Below are 17,573 nucleotides of genomic sequence, written 5' to 3'. Positions count from 1 at the left end.
GTAGGAAGCGCGCCCAAAATTTCACCACGAAAAGTCAAAAAAAGTTATATTTACATTCGTTGAAACATGTCAAACGTTGTATAGCATCAATCTTTAGGGCCTTTTTAACATAAAACATCAATAATATTCCAACCGGACGATTCCAATGTCTTGAAAAACGTTATGGAACACAGCTACCTCATCACGTGAAGGCGCGCCACAAAACTCCTGTCATTTTCTGAGTCACCAACTTCCCGGCCTTCTTGTTCGCTCTCTGTTCACTGCAAAAGCCTGAAACTAGGTTCTAAAGAATGTTGACATCTAGTGGAAGCCTTAGGGTTCATTTTGCACTTCCTAAGTCACTGTATACTGTAAAGGCAATGACTTGAAAAGACTACAAGCATCAGATTTCCCACTTCCTGTTAGGATTTTACTCAGGTTTTTGCCTGCCATATGAGTTATGTTATACTCACAGACATCATTCAAACAGTTTTAGAAACTTCAGAGTGTTTTCTATCCAAATCTACTAATAATATGCATATTCTAGTTTCTGGGCCCGAGTAGTAGGCCGTTTCATTTGGGTACGTTTTTCATCCGGCCGTGAAAATACTGCCCCCTACCCAAGAGAGGTTAAAGGCACATTCAACTTAGTGTATGTAAACTTCTGACCCACTGGAATTGTGATACAGTGAATTATAAGTGAAATAATCTGTCAGTAAACAATTGTTGGAAAAATTACTTGACATGCACGAAGTAGATGTCCTAACTGTAACGGGCGTCATATAGAGGAGACCAAGGCGCAGCGTGTTGAGTGCTCATCGTTATATTTTAATGAAATGAACACTAGACAAAATAAACAAAATGACAGCAGTTCTGTCAGGTAAATACAACAAAACAGAAAACAACTACCCACGAAAACCAAGGGGAAAAAAGGCTGCCTAAGTATGGCTTCCAATCAGAGACAATAGACAGCTGCCTCTGATTGGAAACCATACCCGGCCAAAACATAGAAATACCAACATTGAATGCCCACCCCCTATCACACCCTGACCTACCTAAACAGAGAAAAACCATCTCTCTTAGGTCAGAGCGTTACACTAACCGGCTTGCCAAAACTATAGTTTGTTAACAAGACATTTGTGGAGTGGTTTAAAAACGAGTTTAATTGACTCCACCCTAAGTGTATGTAAACTTCTGACTTCAACTGTACCTTATTTACGTAAGTATTCAGACCCTTTGCTATGAGACTCAAAATTGAGCTCCTGTGCATCCTGTTTCCATTGATCATCCTTTGGATGTATTTACAACTTGGTTGGAGTCCACCTGTGGTAAATTCAATTGATTGGACATGATTTGGAAAGGCACACACCTGTCTATATAAGGTCCCACAGTTGACAGTGCATGTCAGAGCAAAAACCTAGCCATGAGGTGGAAGAAGTCTGATGAAACCAAGATTGAACTCTTTGGCCTGAATGCCAAGCATCACGTCTGGTGGAAACCTGGCACTATCCCTACGGTGAAACATGGTGGCAGTGTCAAGCCTTGGGGATGTTTTTCAGCTGCAGGGACTGGGAGACTAGTCAGGATCGAGGGAAAGATGAACAAAGCAAAGTACAGAGCGATCCTTGATGAAAACCTGCTCCAGAGGGCTCAGGACCTCAGACTGGGGGCGAAGGTTCACCTTCCAACAGGACAATGACCATAAGCACACTGTCGTGTCTTTGGCTATGCCGGATTAAGTGATATGACATGCTATTCTATAAAATCCTTTCTCTATAATTAATATTACCTAATTGAGCTAATCATGTAAATGTGATTAACTAGAAAGTCGGGGCACCACGAAAGGGTGTTTATTGAGCTGTTATCTTCCGAATAAACTCTGAAAGACCTAGTAATATTTTACATCAATGGCAGCCAATATTAATCGTCACCTTATTTCAGTCTCATCTGAAAGTTGTAAATTCTTGGTTATCTTCACGAACCCTGGCTAACAAGTTGAATCAGCAATACAAAATTGGGTTTAATAATTTATTTACTAAATACCTAACCAATCACACATAATTACATATACACAGAATGCAAATGATGTCATACAGAAAACATCCCTGGTGGACAGAACCTGTATGATGGCTTATTACACAAAGAGAGGGGGTTGGGCTTGAATGAAAGAGCGGGAAGACTGAGGAACAAAGGGAGAAGCTGTGCTATCGTAAATACAGTATCTTATGCATTCTAAATTACCGCCCATTTGGAAAAGGAAAATGCAAAAAATATTTACTCTGAGCTGCGCTTTGGTAGGTTGGTCGTAGATGCTGGCCGTGTTGGCCAACAGAGATCTTCCTGTCCTCGGAAGAATGTCTCTGGTGGTAAATTGGGTACGTTGTAGTATCTTCGTTGTGTGTTAGACTGGATACGTCGTCCGTCCGTTCCTAGTCCATGTTTACAGCTGCTGTTGCTAACTCAACGGCTAGAAGGTCTCACTTCTTTAGTGAATAAGAGTTCAAAGTTCATACCATTCACAACCAAAGCTCACGCTGAGGTTGGCTTAGTTCTGTAGTTGACATGTTAGTCCTTTTAAATGTATGGACCGTCGTCCTATCGTCCTCGGAACAGCGGGATACATTTTTGTCAAGGGCTTATATAGTGGAGGGAGAGAAGGGTGTGTTTCATAGTTTATAACCCATGTATCTTCACAGGGGCGGGCCACTGATTGAGCAGGTCTCTAACCTTATGAAAACCCAATTCTCTCATTTGGAAGCTAAAATGTAATCTTTTCACAAATAGTTTCATTTAAATTACATTTAAATTGAACAACAATTCCATGTGAATCTGATAACTATAATGTGTAGACTTTCCCAGATACAGTTTATGTCGTCCTGTCATCAGTCATAATGTCTCAGATGACAACCGAACTGACATCATATTCATTAAGTACCAACGCATATTTTCAACTGGTTCTATTACCGAAATATGGTTCCTTTCCCCACACTTGTTTGATGTTCCCAGACTCTCTATGTTTAAGGGTATTCAAGAGTCCTTCAGTAGAGTCAGAGAGAGAGGGAAGGGAGAAAGGTATTTATGGGGGGTCATAAACCTTACCCACAGGCCAACGTCATGACAACACAGTCAAGACAATGCAGGAGTGGCTTCGGGACAAGTCTCTGAATGTCCTTGAGTGGCCCAGCCAGAGCCTGGACTTGAACCCGATCTAACATTTCTGGAGAGACCTGAAAATAGCTGTGCTGCCTGCTCCCCATCCAACCTGACAGAGCTTGAGAAGATCAGCAGAGAAGAATGGGAGAAACTCCCCAAGTACAGCTGTGCCAAGCTTGTAACATCATACTCAATGCTGTAATCGCTGCCAAAGGTGCTTCAACAAAGTCCTGAGTAAAGGATCTGAATACTTATGTAAATGTCATATTTCAGTTATTTTTATTGCATACATTTACAAAAATGTCTGTAAACCTGTTTTGCTTTGTCATTATGCTGGATTGTGTCCACCTGTGGGTTGATGAGGGAAAATACGATTTAATCCATTTTAGAATAAGGCTGTAACGTAACAAAATGTGGAAAAACTCGAGGTCTTTATGCTTTTCGCAGGCACTGTATGTGTAAATGATGGTTATTGTTGCATTCTACAGAGATTACAGCTCTGTCTGGAGTCATCACGCATGGGGGGGGTGCGCACATTTGCTCTCCAACATGTTTTTTGTGTGTTAGTCTACGAGTGTGTACTCAGTCTCATTGTGTGTTTTGGCTGTGTACATTGTGGTCTTGAACGGTACAAAGTGGGTTATCATCACAGTATTTCAGGCCTTAATTCTTATGGCATAGAGTACATACAGCGATCTCATCATGTGTTCTGTACCCTACCTCCTTCCTGTACCTTCCCCTCCACAGTAATGCCAGGCCTCTGCTACATCATGCGTTCTGTACCCTACCTCCTTCCTGTACCTTCCCCTCCACAGTAATGCCAGGCCTCTGCTACATCATGTGTTCTGTACCCTACCTCCTTCCTGTACCTTCCCCTCCACAGTAATGCCAGGCCTCTGCTACATCATGTGTTCTGTACCCTACCTCCTTCCTGTACCTTCCCCTCCACAGTAATGCCAGGCCTCTGCTACATCATGTGTTCTGTACCCTACCTCCTTCCTGTACCTTCCCCTCCACAGTAATGCCAGGCCTCTGCTACATCATGTGTTCTGTACCCTACCTCCTTCCTGTACCTTCCCCTCCACAGTAATGCCAGGCCTCTGCTACATCATGTGTTCTGTACCCTACCTCCTTCCTGTACCTTCCCCTCCACAGTAATGCCAGGCCTCTGGTTTTAATTAGGTTAAATGAAGTGTTTCCATTAAAGCTTTATATAGCGATTGGAGAGGACTCCCTCTTAGCTTATTTATTATTTAATCAAATCTCTCCGGGCCCAAAGTGGAGCACGCCGCGCGACCCAGGCAAAGACGCACGCACGCACACTCACTCACACACACACCATTACCACTACCACTCCTGGCTGGGGAAGGAGGAAGTCGCTCTCTCTCAAACTTTTTTAATTAGATGAATAAATCTTCCGCCGGCAGCCGGAGCGCTGACAGGCAGGCCACAGCGCTGCACAGCAGCAGCTACGGCAACTGATGTGGTGCGCTACTACGGTAACACGGCCGTCACGAGCTGTACCTCTGGGATAGATGGGAGGGTTGGGGAGGTAGGGTTGTTGATCTGAGCTGTACCTCTGGGATAGATGGGAGGGCTGGGGGGGTAGGGTTGTTTATCTGATCTGTACCTCTGGGATAGATGGGAGGGCTGGGGGGGTAGGGTTGTTTATCTGATCTGTACCTCAAGGATAGATGGGAGGGTTGGGGAGGTAGGGTTGTTGATCTGTGCTGTACCTCTGGGATAGATGGGAGGGTTGGGGAGGTAGGGTTGTTTATCTGATCTGTACCTCTGGGATAGATGGGAGGGTTGGGGAGGTAGGGTTGTTGATCTGAGCTGTACCTCTGGGATAGATGGGAGGGTTGGGGGGTAGGGTTGTTTATCTGATCTGTACCTCTGGGATAGATGGGAGGGTTGGGGAGGTAGGGTTGTTGATCTGAGCTGTACCTCTGGGATAGATGGGAGGGTTGGGGGGTAGGTTGTTTATCTGATGTACTAGGAGAGGGGTGGGGGGTGGTTATCTGAGCTGTACCTCTGGGATAGATGGGAGGGTTGGGGGGTAGGGTTGTTTATCTGATCTGTACCTCTGGGATAGATGGGAGGGTTGGGGGGGTAGGGTTGTTGATCTGATCTGTACCTCTGGGATAGATGGGAGTGTTGGGGGGGTATTGTTTATCTGAGCTGTACCTCTGGGATAGATGGGAGGGTTGGGGGGGTATTGTTTATCTGAGCTGTACCTCTGGGATAGACGGGAGGGTTGGGGGGGTTGTTGTTTATCTGAGCTGTACCTCTGGGATAGACGGGAGGGTTGGGGAGGTAGGGTTGTTGATCTGAGCTGTACCTCTGGGATAGATGGGAGTGTTGGGGATTTAGGGTTGTTTATCTGATCTGAACATCTGGGATAGACGGGAGGGTTGGGGGGTTAGGGTTGTTTATCTGATCTGTACATCTGGGATAGATGGGAGGGTTGGGGATTTAGGGTTGTTTATCTGATCTGAACATCTGGGATAGATGGGAGGGTTGGGGAGGTAGGGTTGTTGATCTGAGCTGTACCTCTGGGATAGACGGGAGTGTTGGGGGGTAGGGTTGTTGATCTGATCTGTACCTCTGGGATAGACGGGAGGGTTGGGGGGTAGGGTTGTTGATCTGAGCTGTACCTCTGGGATAGACGGGAGGGTTGGGGGGGTAGGGTTGTTGATCTGAGCTGTACCTCTGGGATAGATGGGAGGGTTGGGGAGGTAGGGTTGTTGATCTGATCTGTACCTCTGGGATAGATGGGAGTGTTGGGGGGGGTAGGGTTGTTTATCTGACGTGTTTCCTTAAATCTGCTGCTCCTACAAAACACTGATGCCTCTGTCAAGCGTGTGTTTGTGTGTGTGTCTGTGTGTGCGTGCGCTCCTCGCTCCCCTCAAACAGCAGTCATTAGCCATCAAGGTGCCAGTGGATGGGCAGTGAGGAGTGTGGACGCCACGTTCCTCTCCCCAAACCCCACAACAAACACACACACCCCCTCCTCCCCCTCTTACCTTACCTCCCCTAACCCCCCTCCGCAAGCCTCCTGTTTTCACTCCTGTTTAGCGTACATGACATCATGTTAAGGTAGCTGGCTAAGCGCTAGCTGGCTGCTCACTCTCTTTTTAACTTTTAATATTCCCTAGTTTTTTTAAACAAACGCTCTGATGCACGCCAGAATAACATCACAATAACAGCTCTGAGCTGTTGGGGAGGGAGAGAGAGAGGGAGAGGAGCAGTGGTGTGTGTGTGTGTGTGATGTGGCTTGTTCGTTCGTTTAATGTGGCTTTGCCTTTGAGGTGTTTGTTTGATCACAACACACATTAAGCTGCCCCCCCACACACACACACACCTCCCCCGTTCAGTAGCGTTGGTAATGCAGTGGAGGAGCTCCTCCATGGAACATTTCCCCCCCCCACACACACACACACACACACACACACACACACACACTTGCTGTGCAGACGAAGGGCCATTCTTTTTTTATTGAGTCAGTGTATAGCCCTGGTTGTTATATGGCCCAAGGGGAAATCAATGGGAATAGGTTGTCAAGAAATCACCATGTAATTCCAACAATCGGGCCCTTTGCTAAACTAGCTGGAGTAAGCGATCTGCACTCTCTTCACACTCTCTCTCACACACGCACGCACACACATCCCATATTTCTTCACACACACTCCGAGCCATCAGCCCTGACAGCTAGCCATTTGTTACTGCTGAGCGAAAATGACTCGACTAGTGATTGCAGTCTGAATCCACACAGTCTGAGGCTCTTATCATCCTCTTCAAAACATGGATATTATCCACCGCCACATTTTCTGGAATCTCCATCTAATAGTTCTCCCAAACACGATAATGGGTTGATGACTGGTAAACACATGTCACAGAGAGCAGTCTTTCTACTGTCTCCACTGATGGTAATGCTAGTAGAAATAGAATTATTTAGCATTTGTGACATGGTGATAATGCAGTGATAATGATTACAGGAAACGGAGAGGACCAATTTCCCCATGGTGGTTACTGCGATCGGGCGTCCATTTTGGAGCAGAGCGCTGTATGGCTCAACAGTGATACATGGGATATGAGCCAAATACTAACACCGTTGGCATCTAGTCAAAGGGCCTGTTTGTAGAAATTGAAAATGTCTCCGTCACCTATCAATTGTCCTTGGACAAATCACTGATTTAATGTGACGTTATTGGTCAAAGCATTGTAGTGGAACCATCACTTTCACCTATCCAATCATGGTAGATCAATGATTACTGCAAGGAAGAGATGCGTGTTCCAAGTACTTTACATTTATTTTCAAACTATTCCAACCAGGCTCTATGCTAACAGGAATGGACTCAATGTATTCAAACAGAGACCAAAAGTGTAGCAGTCCATGCTCCTCCTCTTCCCTCTCTCTTTCTCTCTCCCCGCCCCTCAGGCACCCAGCTAGAGAACCTGATGGAGACCATGAGGGCAGAGATCGCCGCCCAGCCCCCAGTGGAGGGCTCGTACGCCGCCCGCCGAGGGGACTACTGCATCGCCAATTTCTCCGCCGACGGAGAGTGGTACGTGTTTTGTCTTTCTGTCACATGGTGCTGCAATGTCTCCCTTTTAATGTGTAGTAAAATACTTGACCCTATGTTGAGGTCTTGGAACTGATCTTTCTGTTAAAGAGAGAGCTATTTGTCGTACATTCAATCCCCTTTCCTTATGGCTAGTGCCCAATCAATCCCCTTTCCTTATGACTAGTGCCCAATCAATCCCCTTTCCTTATGACTAGTGCCCAATCAATCCCCTTTCCTTATGACTAGTGCCCAATCAATCCTCTTTCCTTATGGCTAGTGCCCAATCAATCCCCTTTCCTTATGGCTAGTGCCCAATCAATCCCCTTTCCTTATGACTAGTGCCCAATCAATCCCCTTTCCTTATGACTAGTGCCCAATCAATCCCCTTTCCTTATGACTAGTGCCCAATCAATCCTCTTTCCTTATGGCTAGTGCCCAATCAATCCCCTTTCCTTATGGCTAGTGCCCAATCAATCCCCTTTCCTTATGGCTAGTGCCCAATCAATCCCCTTTCCTTATGGCTAGTGCCCAATCAATCCCCTTTCCTTATGGCTAGTGCCCAATCAATCCCCTTTCCTTATGGCTAGTGCCCAATCAATCCCCTTTCCTTATGGCTAGTGCCCAATCAATCCCCTTTCCTTATGGCTAGTGCCCAATCAATCCCCTTTCCTTATGGCTAGTGCCCAATCAATCCCCTTTCCTTATGGCTAGTGCCCAATCAATCCCCTTTCCTTATGGCTAGTGCCCAATCAATCCCCTTTCCTTATGGCTAGTGCCCAAGTTGGGGCTAATAGTTGGCGGTTGGGTTCAGACAAAATGTACATTAGAGGATCGTATTAGAGCAACTGATAAGCTCCGCCCTTAACCTGGATGTGAGTAACCTACACCCTCTCTAATTGGCTTTTTGCCTGGACCTATTCTTATAGAGACCTTTGACGTTTATAAAGGCCAGGTATCAACTCTCCAAAATACAAAGCGTCCTACCTATTTATCTCCCCTTTCTTTATACTGTTTCTGATTTTAAATCTGCCCAGTGATAAAAGGGACATCACAAAGTCATGGCTCCTGAAGGGCCCTGGTTTTTAAGAGGGCCCCTTTTAGAACAGAGCTTTGTAGAGGTGTTGAGCCCTCGTCAACCCAGCCGGTACACCGGATGTTGCCGGTGAAGTTTACAGATGGTGGCGGGGACAGAAGTGCGTCGGGTGGGCACCACCGGGTGTCTGCTGTGACTTTGGGCCCCGTCAAGGAGGTGACCGAGAGAGAGACGGTCGGAAGGAGAGGGGGAGAGGGAGAGAAGGGAAATGCCAAACTGATATTAAAAATAGAGACTCATCCCTCCCTAGCCAGGTGGACAGCTCATCATCTCCCTCCCCCTCTCCCCTCACTCAACTTCTGGGAACAAAAACCTTTAAGTTTTCGCATCCGCCAGCGATAGTTGAGGAGAGCTTTCAAAGAGCCATCTGTGAGATGCAGTGGCTGGGATTTCATTTAAAATGTTATCTTCTTGTTCACTCGTATTTCCTAATCTCCCTGTGGCTGTTTTGTATGGAGAGCACCAGTCTATTGTTACTCCTATCCAGGAAAAGCAGCGCTTCTTCCTTTTTATGCAAAATACGGTTTTTGTTTTAGTGTTTCTTCTGGGACCTGTTGTTCTGTTATTCGTTGAGGTAATTGCCAACCATAGTGAGTGTTGTACTTCTTTATTCTGAGAGGGAGGGAGGGAGGAAGGGAGGGAGGGAGGTTTGCTGGTTTTATTAAAGACTAATTAGGGTTGGGTTCCTTTCAAGGCCTGTTGAATGCAGCCACTGAGGAGTTCTGAATGAGTCTGCGTCTGTCATTCTGTCTCTTTCTCTCTCCCTCTCTCTCTCTGTCTGTCACTGTTTGTCTGGCTCTCTTTCGTCGCTTTCACCTTGGCTGTTTCTTTTTCTATCTCTCTCCTCTCTCTCATCATTCTGTCTGTCTCTCCCCTGTTGTGTCCACTCCACCATTGCCTAATTGTTAGTAGCGTTTGTTTTCTCCTTCTGTCCATCCAGTCTCTCCTCTCCTCCTCAGGTTAATGTGGGTGATGTGGGCCACACAGTGATTGACAGGCTCTTTGACTCGCCTCTCCCTCCCACTGAGCTATTCCACAATGCACTCCACCAATTAGCTTCAGTACTTTTTGTTTTTGATAATGTGCTTTTCTGGTACTGTAGGCTTAGATTGTAGACGTGATTTCTCACACACCTCTTGAAATGAACAAGTCATACAGGCCAATGTAATTCCCTCTGTTTCTATACAGTGGCCTGTCTGAAATGAAACATTTCAAATCCCATAGGATCTCTCTCTCCTCAAAGACCTTATCACTACAGACATATCCACTACCACAGCAGCTCTCCTGGGAAATAAGAATGGAATGATTTACTCATCTCCTTGTTCCTCCCTCTCTCATCTCTCTCTCTCATCTTCTCTCTCTCCCCTTTCTCTGTCTCTCCTTTCTCTCTCATCTTCTCTCTCTCCCCTTTCTCTCTTCTCTCTCTCTCTCCTCTCTCTCCCCTTTCTCTCTCCTCTCTCTCTCATCTTTCTCTCTCTCCCCTTTCTCTGTCTCTCCTTTCTCTCTCATCTTCTCTCTCTCCCCTTTCTCTCTCTCTCTCCTCTCTCTCCCCTTTCTCTCTCCTCTCTCTCTCATCTTCTCTCTCTCCCCTTTCTCTGTCTCTCCTTTCTCTCTCATCTTCTCTCTCTCCCCTTTCTCTCTTCTCTCTCTCTCTCCTCTCTCTCCCCTTTCTCTCTCTTCTCTCTCTCTCATCTTCTCTCTCTCCCCTTTCTCTCTCTTCTCTCTCTCTCATCTTCTCTCTCTCCCCTTTCTCTGTCTCTCCTTTCTCTCTCTCTTCTCTCTCTCTCCTCTCTCCCCTTTCTCTCTCCTTTCTTTCTCCTCTCTATCTTCTCTCTCTCCATTCTTTCTCTCCTCTCTCTCTCTTTCTCTCTCCTTTCTTTCTCCTCTCTATCTTCTCTCTCTCCATTCTTTCTCTGTCTCTCCTTTCTCTCTCTTCTCTCTCTCTCCTCTCTCCCCTTTCTCTCTCCTTTCTTTCTCCTCTCTATCTTCTCTCTCTCCTTTCTTTCTCTCTCTCATCTTCTCTCTCTCCATTCTTTCTCTCTCTCTCCTTTCTCCATCTCTATCACTCTTACTCTCTATCTCCATCTCTCTTTCTTTCAATTCTCACCTTTCTTTCTCTCTCTCATCTTCCCCTCCATCTGTTCTTTCACTTACCTCTCTAAAGGTACAGAGCCCGGGTGGAGAAAGTTCAATCCCCAGCAAAGGTCCATGTGTTCTACATCGACTATGGCAACGTGAGTACCTTTTTATAGCTGTATCCCTCTCTACGTGAGTACCTTTATAGCTGTATCCCTCTCTACGTGAGTACCTTTATAGCTGTATCCCTCTCTACGTGAGTACCTTCATAGCTGTATCCCTCTCTACGTGAGTACCTTTATAGCTGTATCCCTCTCTACGTGAGTACCTTTATAGCTGTATCCCTCTCTACGTGAGTACCTTCATAGCTGTATCCCTCTCTACGTGAGTACCTTCATAGCTGTATCCCTCTCTACGTGAGTACCTTTATAGCTGTATCCCTCTCTACGTGAGTACCTTTATAGCTGTATCCCTCTCTACGTGAGTACCTTCATAGCTGTATCCCTCTCTACGTGAGTACCTTCATAGCTGTATCCCTCTCTACGTGAGTACCTTCATAGCTGTATCCCTCTCTACGTGAGTACCTTTATAGCTGTATCCCTCTCTACGTGAGTACCTTCATAGCTGTATCCCTCTCTACGTGAGTACCTTTATAGCTGTATCCCTCTCTACGTGAGTACCTTTATAGCTGTATCCCTCTCTACGTGAGTACATTCATAGCTGTATCCCTCTCTACGTGAGTACCTTCATAGCTGTATCCCTCTCTACGTGAGTACCTTCATAGCTGTATCCCTCTCTACGTGAGTACTTTCATAGCTGTATCCCTCTCTACGTGAGTACCTTCATAGCTGTATCCCTCTCTACGTGAGTACCTTTATAGCTGTATCCCTCTCTACGTGAGTACCTTTATAGCTGTATCCCTCTCTACGTGAGTACCTTCATAGCTGTATCCCTCTCTACGTGAGTACCTTCATAGCTGTATCCCTCTCTACGTGAGTACCTTTATAGCTGTATCCCTCTCTACGTGTGTCCCTGCCTGTGTGTCTGTGTCTGTTCATGTGTGTGTGTCCCTGTTCGTGTGTGTGTGTGTGTGTGTGTGTTTGTGTGTGTGGATCCACATGCATTTGGAGCTGACTTCAGCTTGACAACGACAAGTGTAGTGGTAAGTAGCCATCATTAAAGAACTATCACTGGTCTTTTGAAGGATGGTCCTATGTCTCTCCTCTGACTCAGATGATGCTCTATCAGGTTAGCATCGAGCACCAGCCTCGTTAATGGCCAACTGTGGCTAACTCTGTGGCTGAATGCGATTCACTTGAATCACTTTTCCAGAATCAAAATAACTTTAGCCGTACAGCGCCATCAAGCAGGGCATCAATCATGTCCTATGTAGTTGAGGCTTTGTTGTTTCTGTCTTCAGAGGTCCATATTCCCAGTAATATAATCCCTATCTGAGCTGTTATTCTGGGAAATGGCTCTGCAGGCCTTTTCTCTCTTTCTATATTCTCTGGATGACGAAAGCACTGCGTATGTTTGTCAGTGTGTGTGTGTGTATGCATCTCTGCACATCTGTGTCGTACCACCGCCACAAAGTGGCCCATCCAGCCGACCCTCCCCCCATGGGAGATTACCCATGGTGCAGTGCGGTGCTTTTGTGTGCGTCGGGCCGGTGACCTCATAGCGGGCGCCCAGGGCTGAGTATGGCAGACGCGATGCGTCCTGGCATGTTGCTGAAAGTGTGATTCTCTCTCTCTGAGCTGGCTGGGAGCCCCCACAACAACTGGGAAGCTGCTGCTATGGATGGCTTTCTCTCTCTCCCTTTCTCCCTCTCTTTCTTTCTATATCTCTCTTTATCTATGTTTTTAATCTCTCTGGCTCCTCCTCTCCTCTGTCCCTCTAGCCTCTATCATTTTCTCTACCTCTCTCTATCGCATTCTCTACCTCCATTTCTTTCCTCTCTCTTCTCTCTCTCATTTTGCTCAATCTCCTTTTATATAATTCCCTATTTCTCTTTCTCGTTCTCACGTTTTAATATTGTCTCCATCTTTTTCTCTCTTTCTTTCCATCTCACTCTGTTATTATTCACCGTCTAGCTTTTTACATCAATAATATTCTATTAAAATATCAAACTTCAGATCTTCAACGTGTCTTTCCATCCTAATCCAATCGTCCGGCCTAAATTACGGCCCGGTCATTTGCATATAATCATAGAACACATTGTATTTGGTCTTAATTTCCACATTTAATGCGCTATCAAACTATATGGCTTAAATAAATCTCCCATTTTTCCTGTCTGTGTGGGCAGTCCAAACATTCACCTATTAAACCATGGGTCATTAAGGCTTATACATGTCCTCTACTCTCCGATGGTGTCCCATATTAATTCCACACCCCCAGTGTGTGTCTGTGCATGTGTGTGTCTGCGTGCGTCTGTCTCAAGGGGCAATCACGTCCACCTACCTCACTCCAAACTCACGTTTCTACTACCCACTCATTCTGTGACCTAAATCCTGTGTGTGTGTGTGTGTGTGTGTGTGTGTGTGTGTGTGTGTGTGTGTGTGTGTGTGTGTGTGTGTGTGTGTGTGTGTGTGTGTGTGTGTGTGTGTGTGTGGAGAGAAAGAGAAACATAGAGAGAGGTCATTCCCTCAAGGTCTTCCCTCCTCTCTCTTACTGTACTCTCCCCTCTCCCTCTGTCCCAGCCTTCCTCTGTCCCAGCCTTCCTCTGTCCCAGCCTTCCTCTGTCCCAGCCTTCCTCTGTCCCAGCCTTCCTCTGTCCCAGCCTTCCTCTGTCCCAGCCTTCCTCTGTCCCAGCCTTCCTCTGTCCCAGCCTTCCTCTGAGTTTTCCATGGTACTTTGTGTCCCTCTGTGCCTGGAACATGCACCTTTTAACCAACATTCCAATTGAAACTAAATGAAAGGAATGGATCGAGGTGGGGTTCTTCAATCTTTTGGTCTACAGTTGTTTTGTGGCTGCGTCATCTTGGTTTTTGGAGAAAAATGACAAAAGTAGACTGACTGCCTGAGTGTCTTGACACTGCTGTTATCAGATAGGAGGTTTGTGGAAGCGACTGGTTATCTCTAGCTATTATATCAGGGCTCTGCAGAGCAGAGAGAGGATCGTGAGTTCTGTCGGTGCACAGATAACCTTCTTGTCATCAAGCTGTGATCATTTGAAACAGCTGTGTAGTGCTAGGGCAAAAAACAAAACATGCACCCAGGGGGGACCCCAGGACCCAGTTTGGAAAACCCCTGGTCTAAGAGACTTCAGTTAGACTGGCTCTCCCTTTCTCCATCTCTTTCTCAATAACCCTCCATATCTCTCTGTCTCTCTCTTTCTCAATAACCCTCCTATCTCTCTCTCTCTCTTTCTCAATAACCCTCCATATCTCTCTCTCTCTCTCTTTCTCAATAACCCTCCATATCTCTCTTTGTCTCTCTCTTTCTCAATAACCCTCCATATCTCTCTCTCTGTCTCTCTCTTTCTCAATAACCCTCCATATCTCTCTCTCCCTCTCTGTTGATATTCCTCCACATCTCTCTGTCTCTCTCTCTGTTGATATCCCTCCATATCTCTCTCTTTCTTTGTTGATCTTTCTTTTCTCTCTCTCTCTCCTCTTTCAGACCCAGTCTTTGAATATTTGGGCTAACAGCAGTGGTCTATATAGTAATGTTTCTGTGTTGCGCTCTTTGATTCTGTTGAGGACGCATCACATCCAAGCTCTGCATGGTGCAATAAAGGCCTGTTAAAACCTGTTTCTCTCTCTACCTCTCTACCTCCACAGAGAGAGATAGTGCCGTCCACACGCCTGGCTGTCATTCCCCCGGCCTTCAGCACCCGGACCCTGGCCGCACAAGCCACTGAGTACGCCTTCGCCTACATCCAGGTCCCACAAGACGTAAGTTTTTTACACACAGACACATACATACAGTGGCTTGCGAAAGTATTCACCCCCCTTGGCATTTTTCCTATTTTGTTGCCTTACAACCTGGAATTAAAATAGATTTTTTTTGGGGGGGGGGTTGTATCATTTGATTTACACAACATGCCTACCACTTTGAAGATGCAAAATATTTTGTATTATGAAACAAACAAGAAATAAGACAAGAACTTGAGCGTGCATAACTATTCCCCCCCCCAAAAAGGCAATACTTTGTAGAGCCACCTTTTGCAGAAATTACAGCTGCAAGTCTCTTATGCCCATTCTTCAAGGCAAAACTGCTCCAGCTCCTTCAAGTTGGATGGGTTCTGCTGGTGTACAGTAATCTTTAAGTCATACCACAGATTTTCAATTGGATTGATGTCTGGGCTTTGACTAGGCCATTCCAAGACATTTAAATGTTTCCCCTTAAACCACTCGAGTGTTGCTTTAGCAGTATGCTAAGGGTCATTGTCCTGCTAGAAGGTGAACCTCCGTCCCAGTCTCAAATCTCTGGAAGACTGAAACAGGTTTCCATCAAGAATTTCCCTGTATTTAGCGCCATCCATCATTCCTTCAGTTCTGACCAGTTTCCCAGTCCCTGCCGATGAAAAACATCCCCACAGCATGGTGCTGCCACGACCACTGTGGGGATGGTGTTCTCGGGGAGATGAGGTGTTGGGTTTGCGCCAGAAATTGCATTTTCCTTGATGGTCAAAAAGCTACATTTTAGTCTCATCTGACCAGAATACCTTCTTCCATATGTTTGGGGAGTCTCCCACATGCCTTTTGGTGAACACCAAACGTGTTTGCTTATTTTTTTCTTTAAGCAATGGCTTTTTTCTGGCCACTCTTCCGTAAAGCCCAACTCTGTGGAGTGTACGGCTTAAAGTGGTCCTATGGACAGATACTCCAATCTCCGCTGTGGAGCGTCGCAGCTCCTTCAGGGTTATCTTTGGTCTCTTTGTTGCCTCTGATTAATGCCCTCCTTGCCTGGTCCGTGAGTTTTGGTGGGTGGCCCTCTCTTGGCAGGTCTGTGTATCTGGGTGTGTCTGACTCAACAGCCTGTGTTTTTACTATGTCAAGCACTCTGAAGTGCTTTAGTGTTACAGCAGTGTTGTAACTCTGTTAAAACCCAGGATTTCTCAGAAGCCCGTAATGATCTGAGTGGGGATCACATAGCTAAGATCAAAACACATGGTTTGTCTGAGTGGGGATCACATAGCTAAGATCAAAACACATGGTTTGTCTGAGTGGGGATCACATAGCTAAGATCAAAACACATGGTTTGTCTGAGTGGGGATCACATAGCTAAGATCAAAACACATGGTTTGTCTGAGTGGGGATCACATAGCTAAGATCAAAACACATGGTTTGTCTGAGTAGGGATCACATAGCTAAGATCAAAACACATGGTTTGTCTGAGTGGGGATCACATAGCTAAGATCAAAACACATGGTTTGGTCTGAGTGGGGATCACATAGCTAAGATCAAAACACATGGTTTGTCTGAGTGGGGATCACATAGCTAAGATCAAAACACATGGTTTGTCTGAGTAGGGATCACATAGCTAAGATCAAAACACATGGTTTGTCTGAGTGGGGATCACATAGCTAAGATCAAAACACATGGTTTGTCTGAGTGGGGATTTGTTTGTAATGTGTGTCCTTACCCAATATGTATATTAGTTTATTTTCGAGTGTGTGTCTGGGTTCAAGGTGTGTGTGCTGTCCCCTCTCCACTGAGTCAGTGTGAGGCTGCAGCAGGGTGATGTGGGCCATCTGTCCGCCCAGGCCTCAGCCTCACCTCCACTCTCTACAGCTGACCAGCTCTCTACCTCTCTCTACATCGCTCTCCTCCTTTTTCTCTCTCCACCTTTGTCTTTCTACCGCTCTTTCACCATTTCCCTGTATCTACCTCCCTCTTTCTGGCTCTTTCTCTGTCTCTTTCTCTCTCTACCTCTGTTGGCTCTTTTATTTCTCTCTCTCTCTCTGTCTCTCTCTCTGTCTCTCTCTCTCTGTCTCTCTCTGTCTCTCTCTCTGTCTCTCTCTCTGTCTCTCTCTCTGTCTCTCTCTCTCTCTGTCTCTCTCTCTGTCTCTCTCTGTCTCTCTCTCTGTCTCTCTCTCTCTCTCTCTCTCTGTCTCTCTCTCTCTCTGTCTCTCTCTCTCTCTCTCTCTCTCTCTCTCTCTCTCTCTCTCTCTCTCTCTCTCTCTCTCTGTCTCTCTCTCTCTCTCTGTCTCTCTCTCTCTCTCTCTGTCTCTCTCTCTCTGTCTCTCTCTCTCTCTGTCTCTCTCTGTCTCTCTCTCTCTCTCTGTCTCTCTCTCTGTCTCTCTCTGTCTCTCTCTCTCTGTCTCTCTCTCTCTGTCTCTCTCTCTCTGTCTCTCTCTCTCTGTCTCTCTCTCTCTGTCTCTCTCTCTCTGTCTCTCTCTCTCTGTCTCTCTCTCTCTCTCTCTGCTCTCTCGTGTTTCTCTGTCTCTCTCTGCTGTCTCTCTCTCGCTGTCTCTCTCTGCTGTCTCTCTCGCTGTCTCTCTCGCTGTCTCTCTCTCTCTCTGTTGACTCCTGTTTGGTTCCTGTTTTCTTTATTCAATTCAAGGGGCTTTATTGGAATGGGAAAAATATGTTTACATTGCCAAAGCAAATGTTTTCTTTATCTCAGGGGTACTTACCCATCTTCTTTATATCCTCTCTTTCTCTCAGCTAATATTTCTCTCCTCTCTCTTCTTCTCAGTCCCTAAACCTCTGGTCAGATCTCTCCTCTCTCTTCTTCTCAGTCCCTAAACCTCTGGT

General features: G+C 46.0%; 1 protein-coding gene across 1 annotated transcript in view; it reads left to right on the top strand.

The window, feature by feature from the left end:
- Nucleotides 1–17,573, top strand: part of LOC100380729 (staphylococcal nuclease domain-containing protein 1) — a 319,896-nt gene that overhangs the window by 266,721 nt on the left and 35,602 nt on the right. The window contains exons 19-21 of the mRNA XM_045722231.1: nucleotides 7,574–7,700; nucleotides 10,958–11,027; nucleotides 14,652–14,765. Coding sequence (XP_045578187.1) covers nucleotides 7,574–7,700; nucleotides 10,958–11,027; nucleotides 14,652–14,765 — 311 coding nt within the window. The remainder of the gene's footprint in view (nucleotides 1–7,573; nucleotides 7,701–10,957; nucleotides 11,028–14,651; nucleotides 14,766–17,573) is intronic.

This window comes from Salmo salar, chromosome ssa07, assembly GCF_905237065.1.
Source record: "Salmo salar chromosome ssa07, Ssal_v3.1, whole genome shotgun sequence".
NCBI classification, from domain to species: Eukaryota; Metazoa; Chordata; class Actinopteri; order Salmoniformes; family Salmonidae; genus Salmo; species Salmo salar.
The sequence above is the reverse complement of the archived record's forward strand: the minus strand, read 5'-3'. Positions and strand labels throughout refer to the sequence as shown.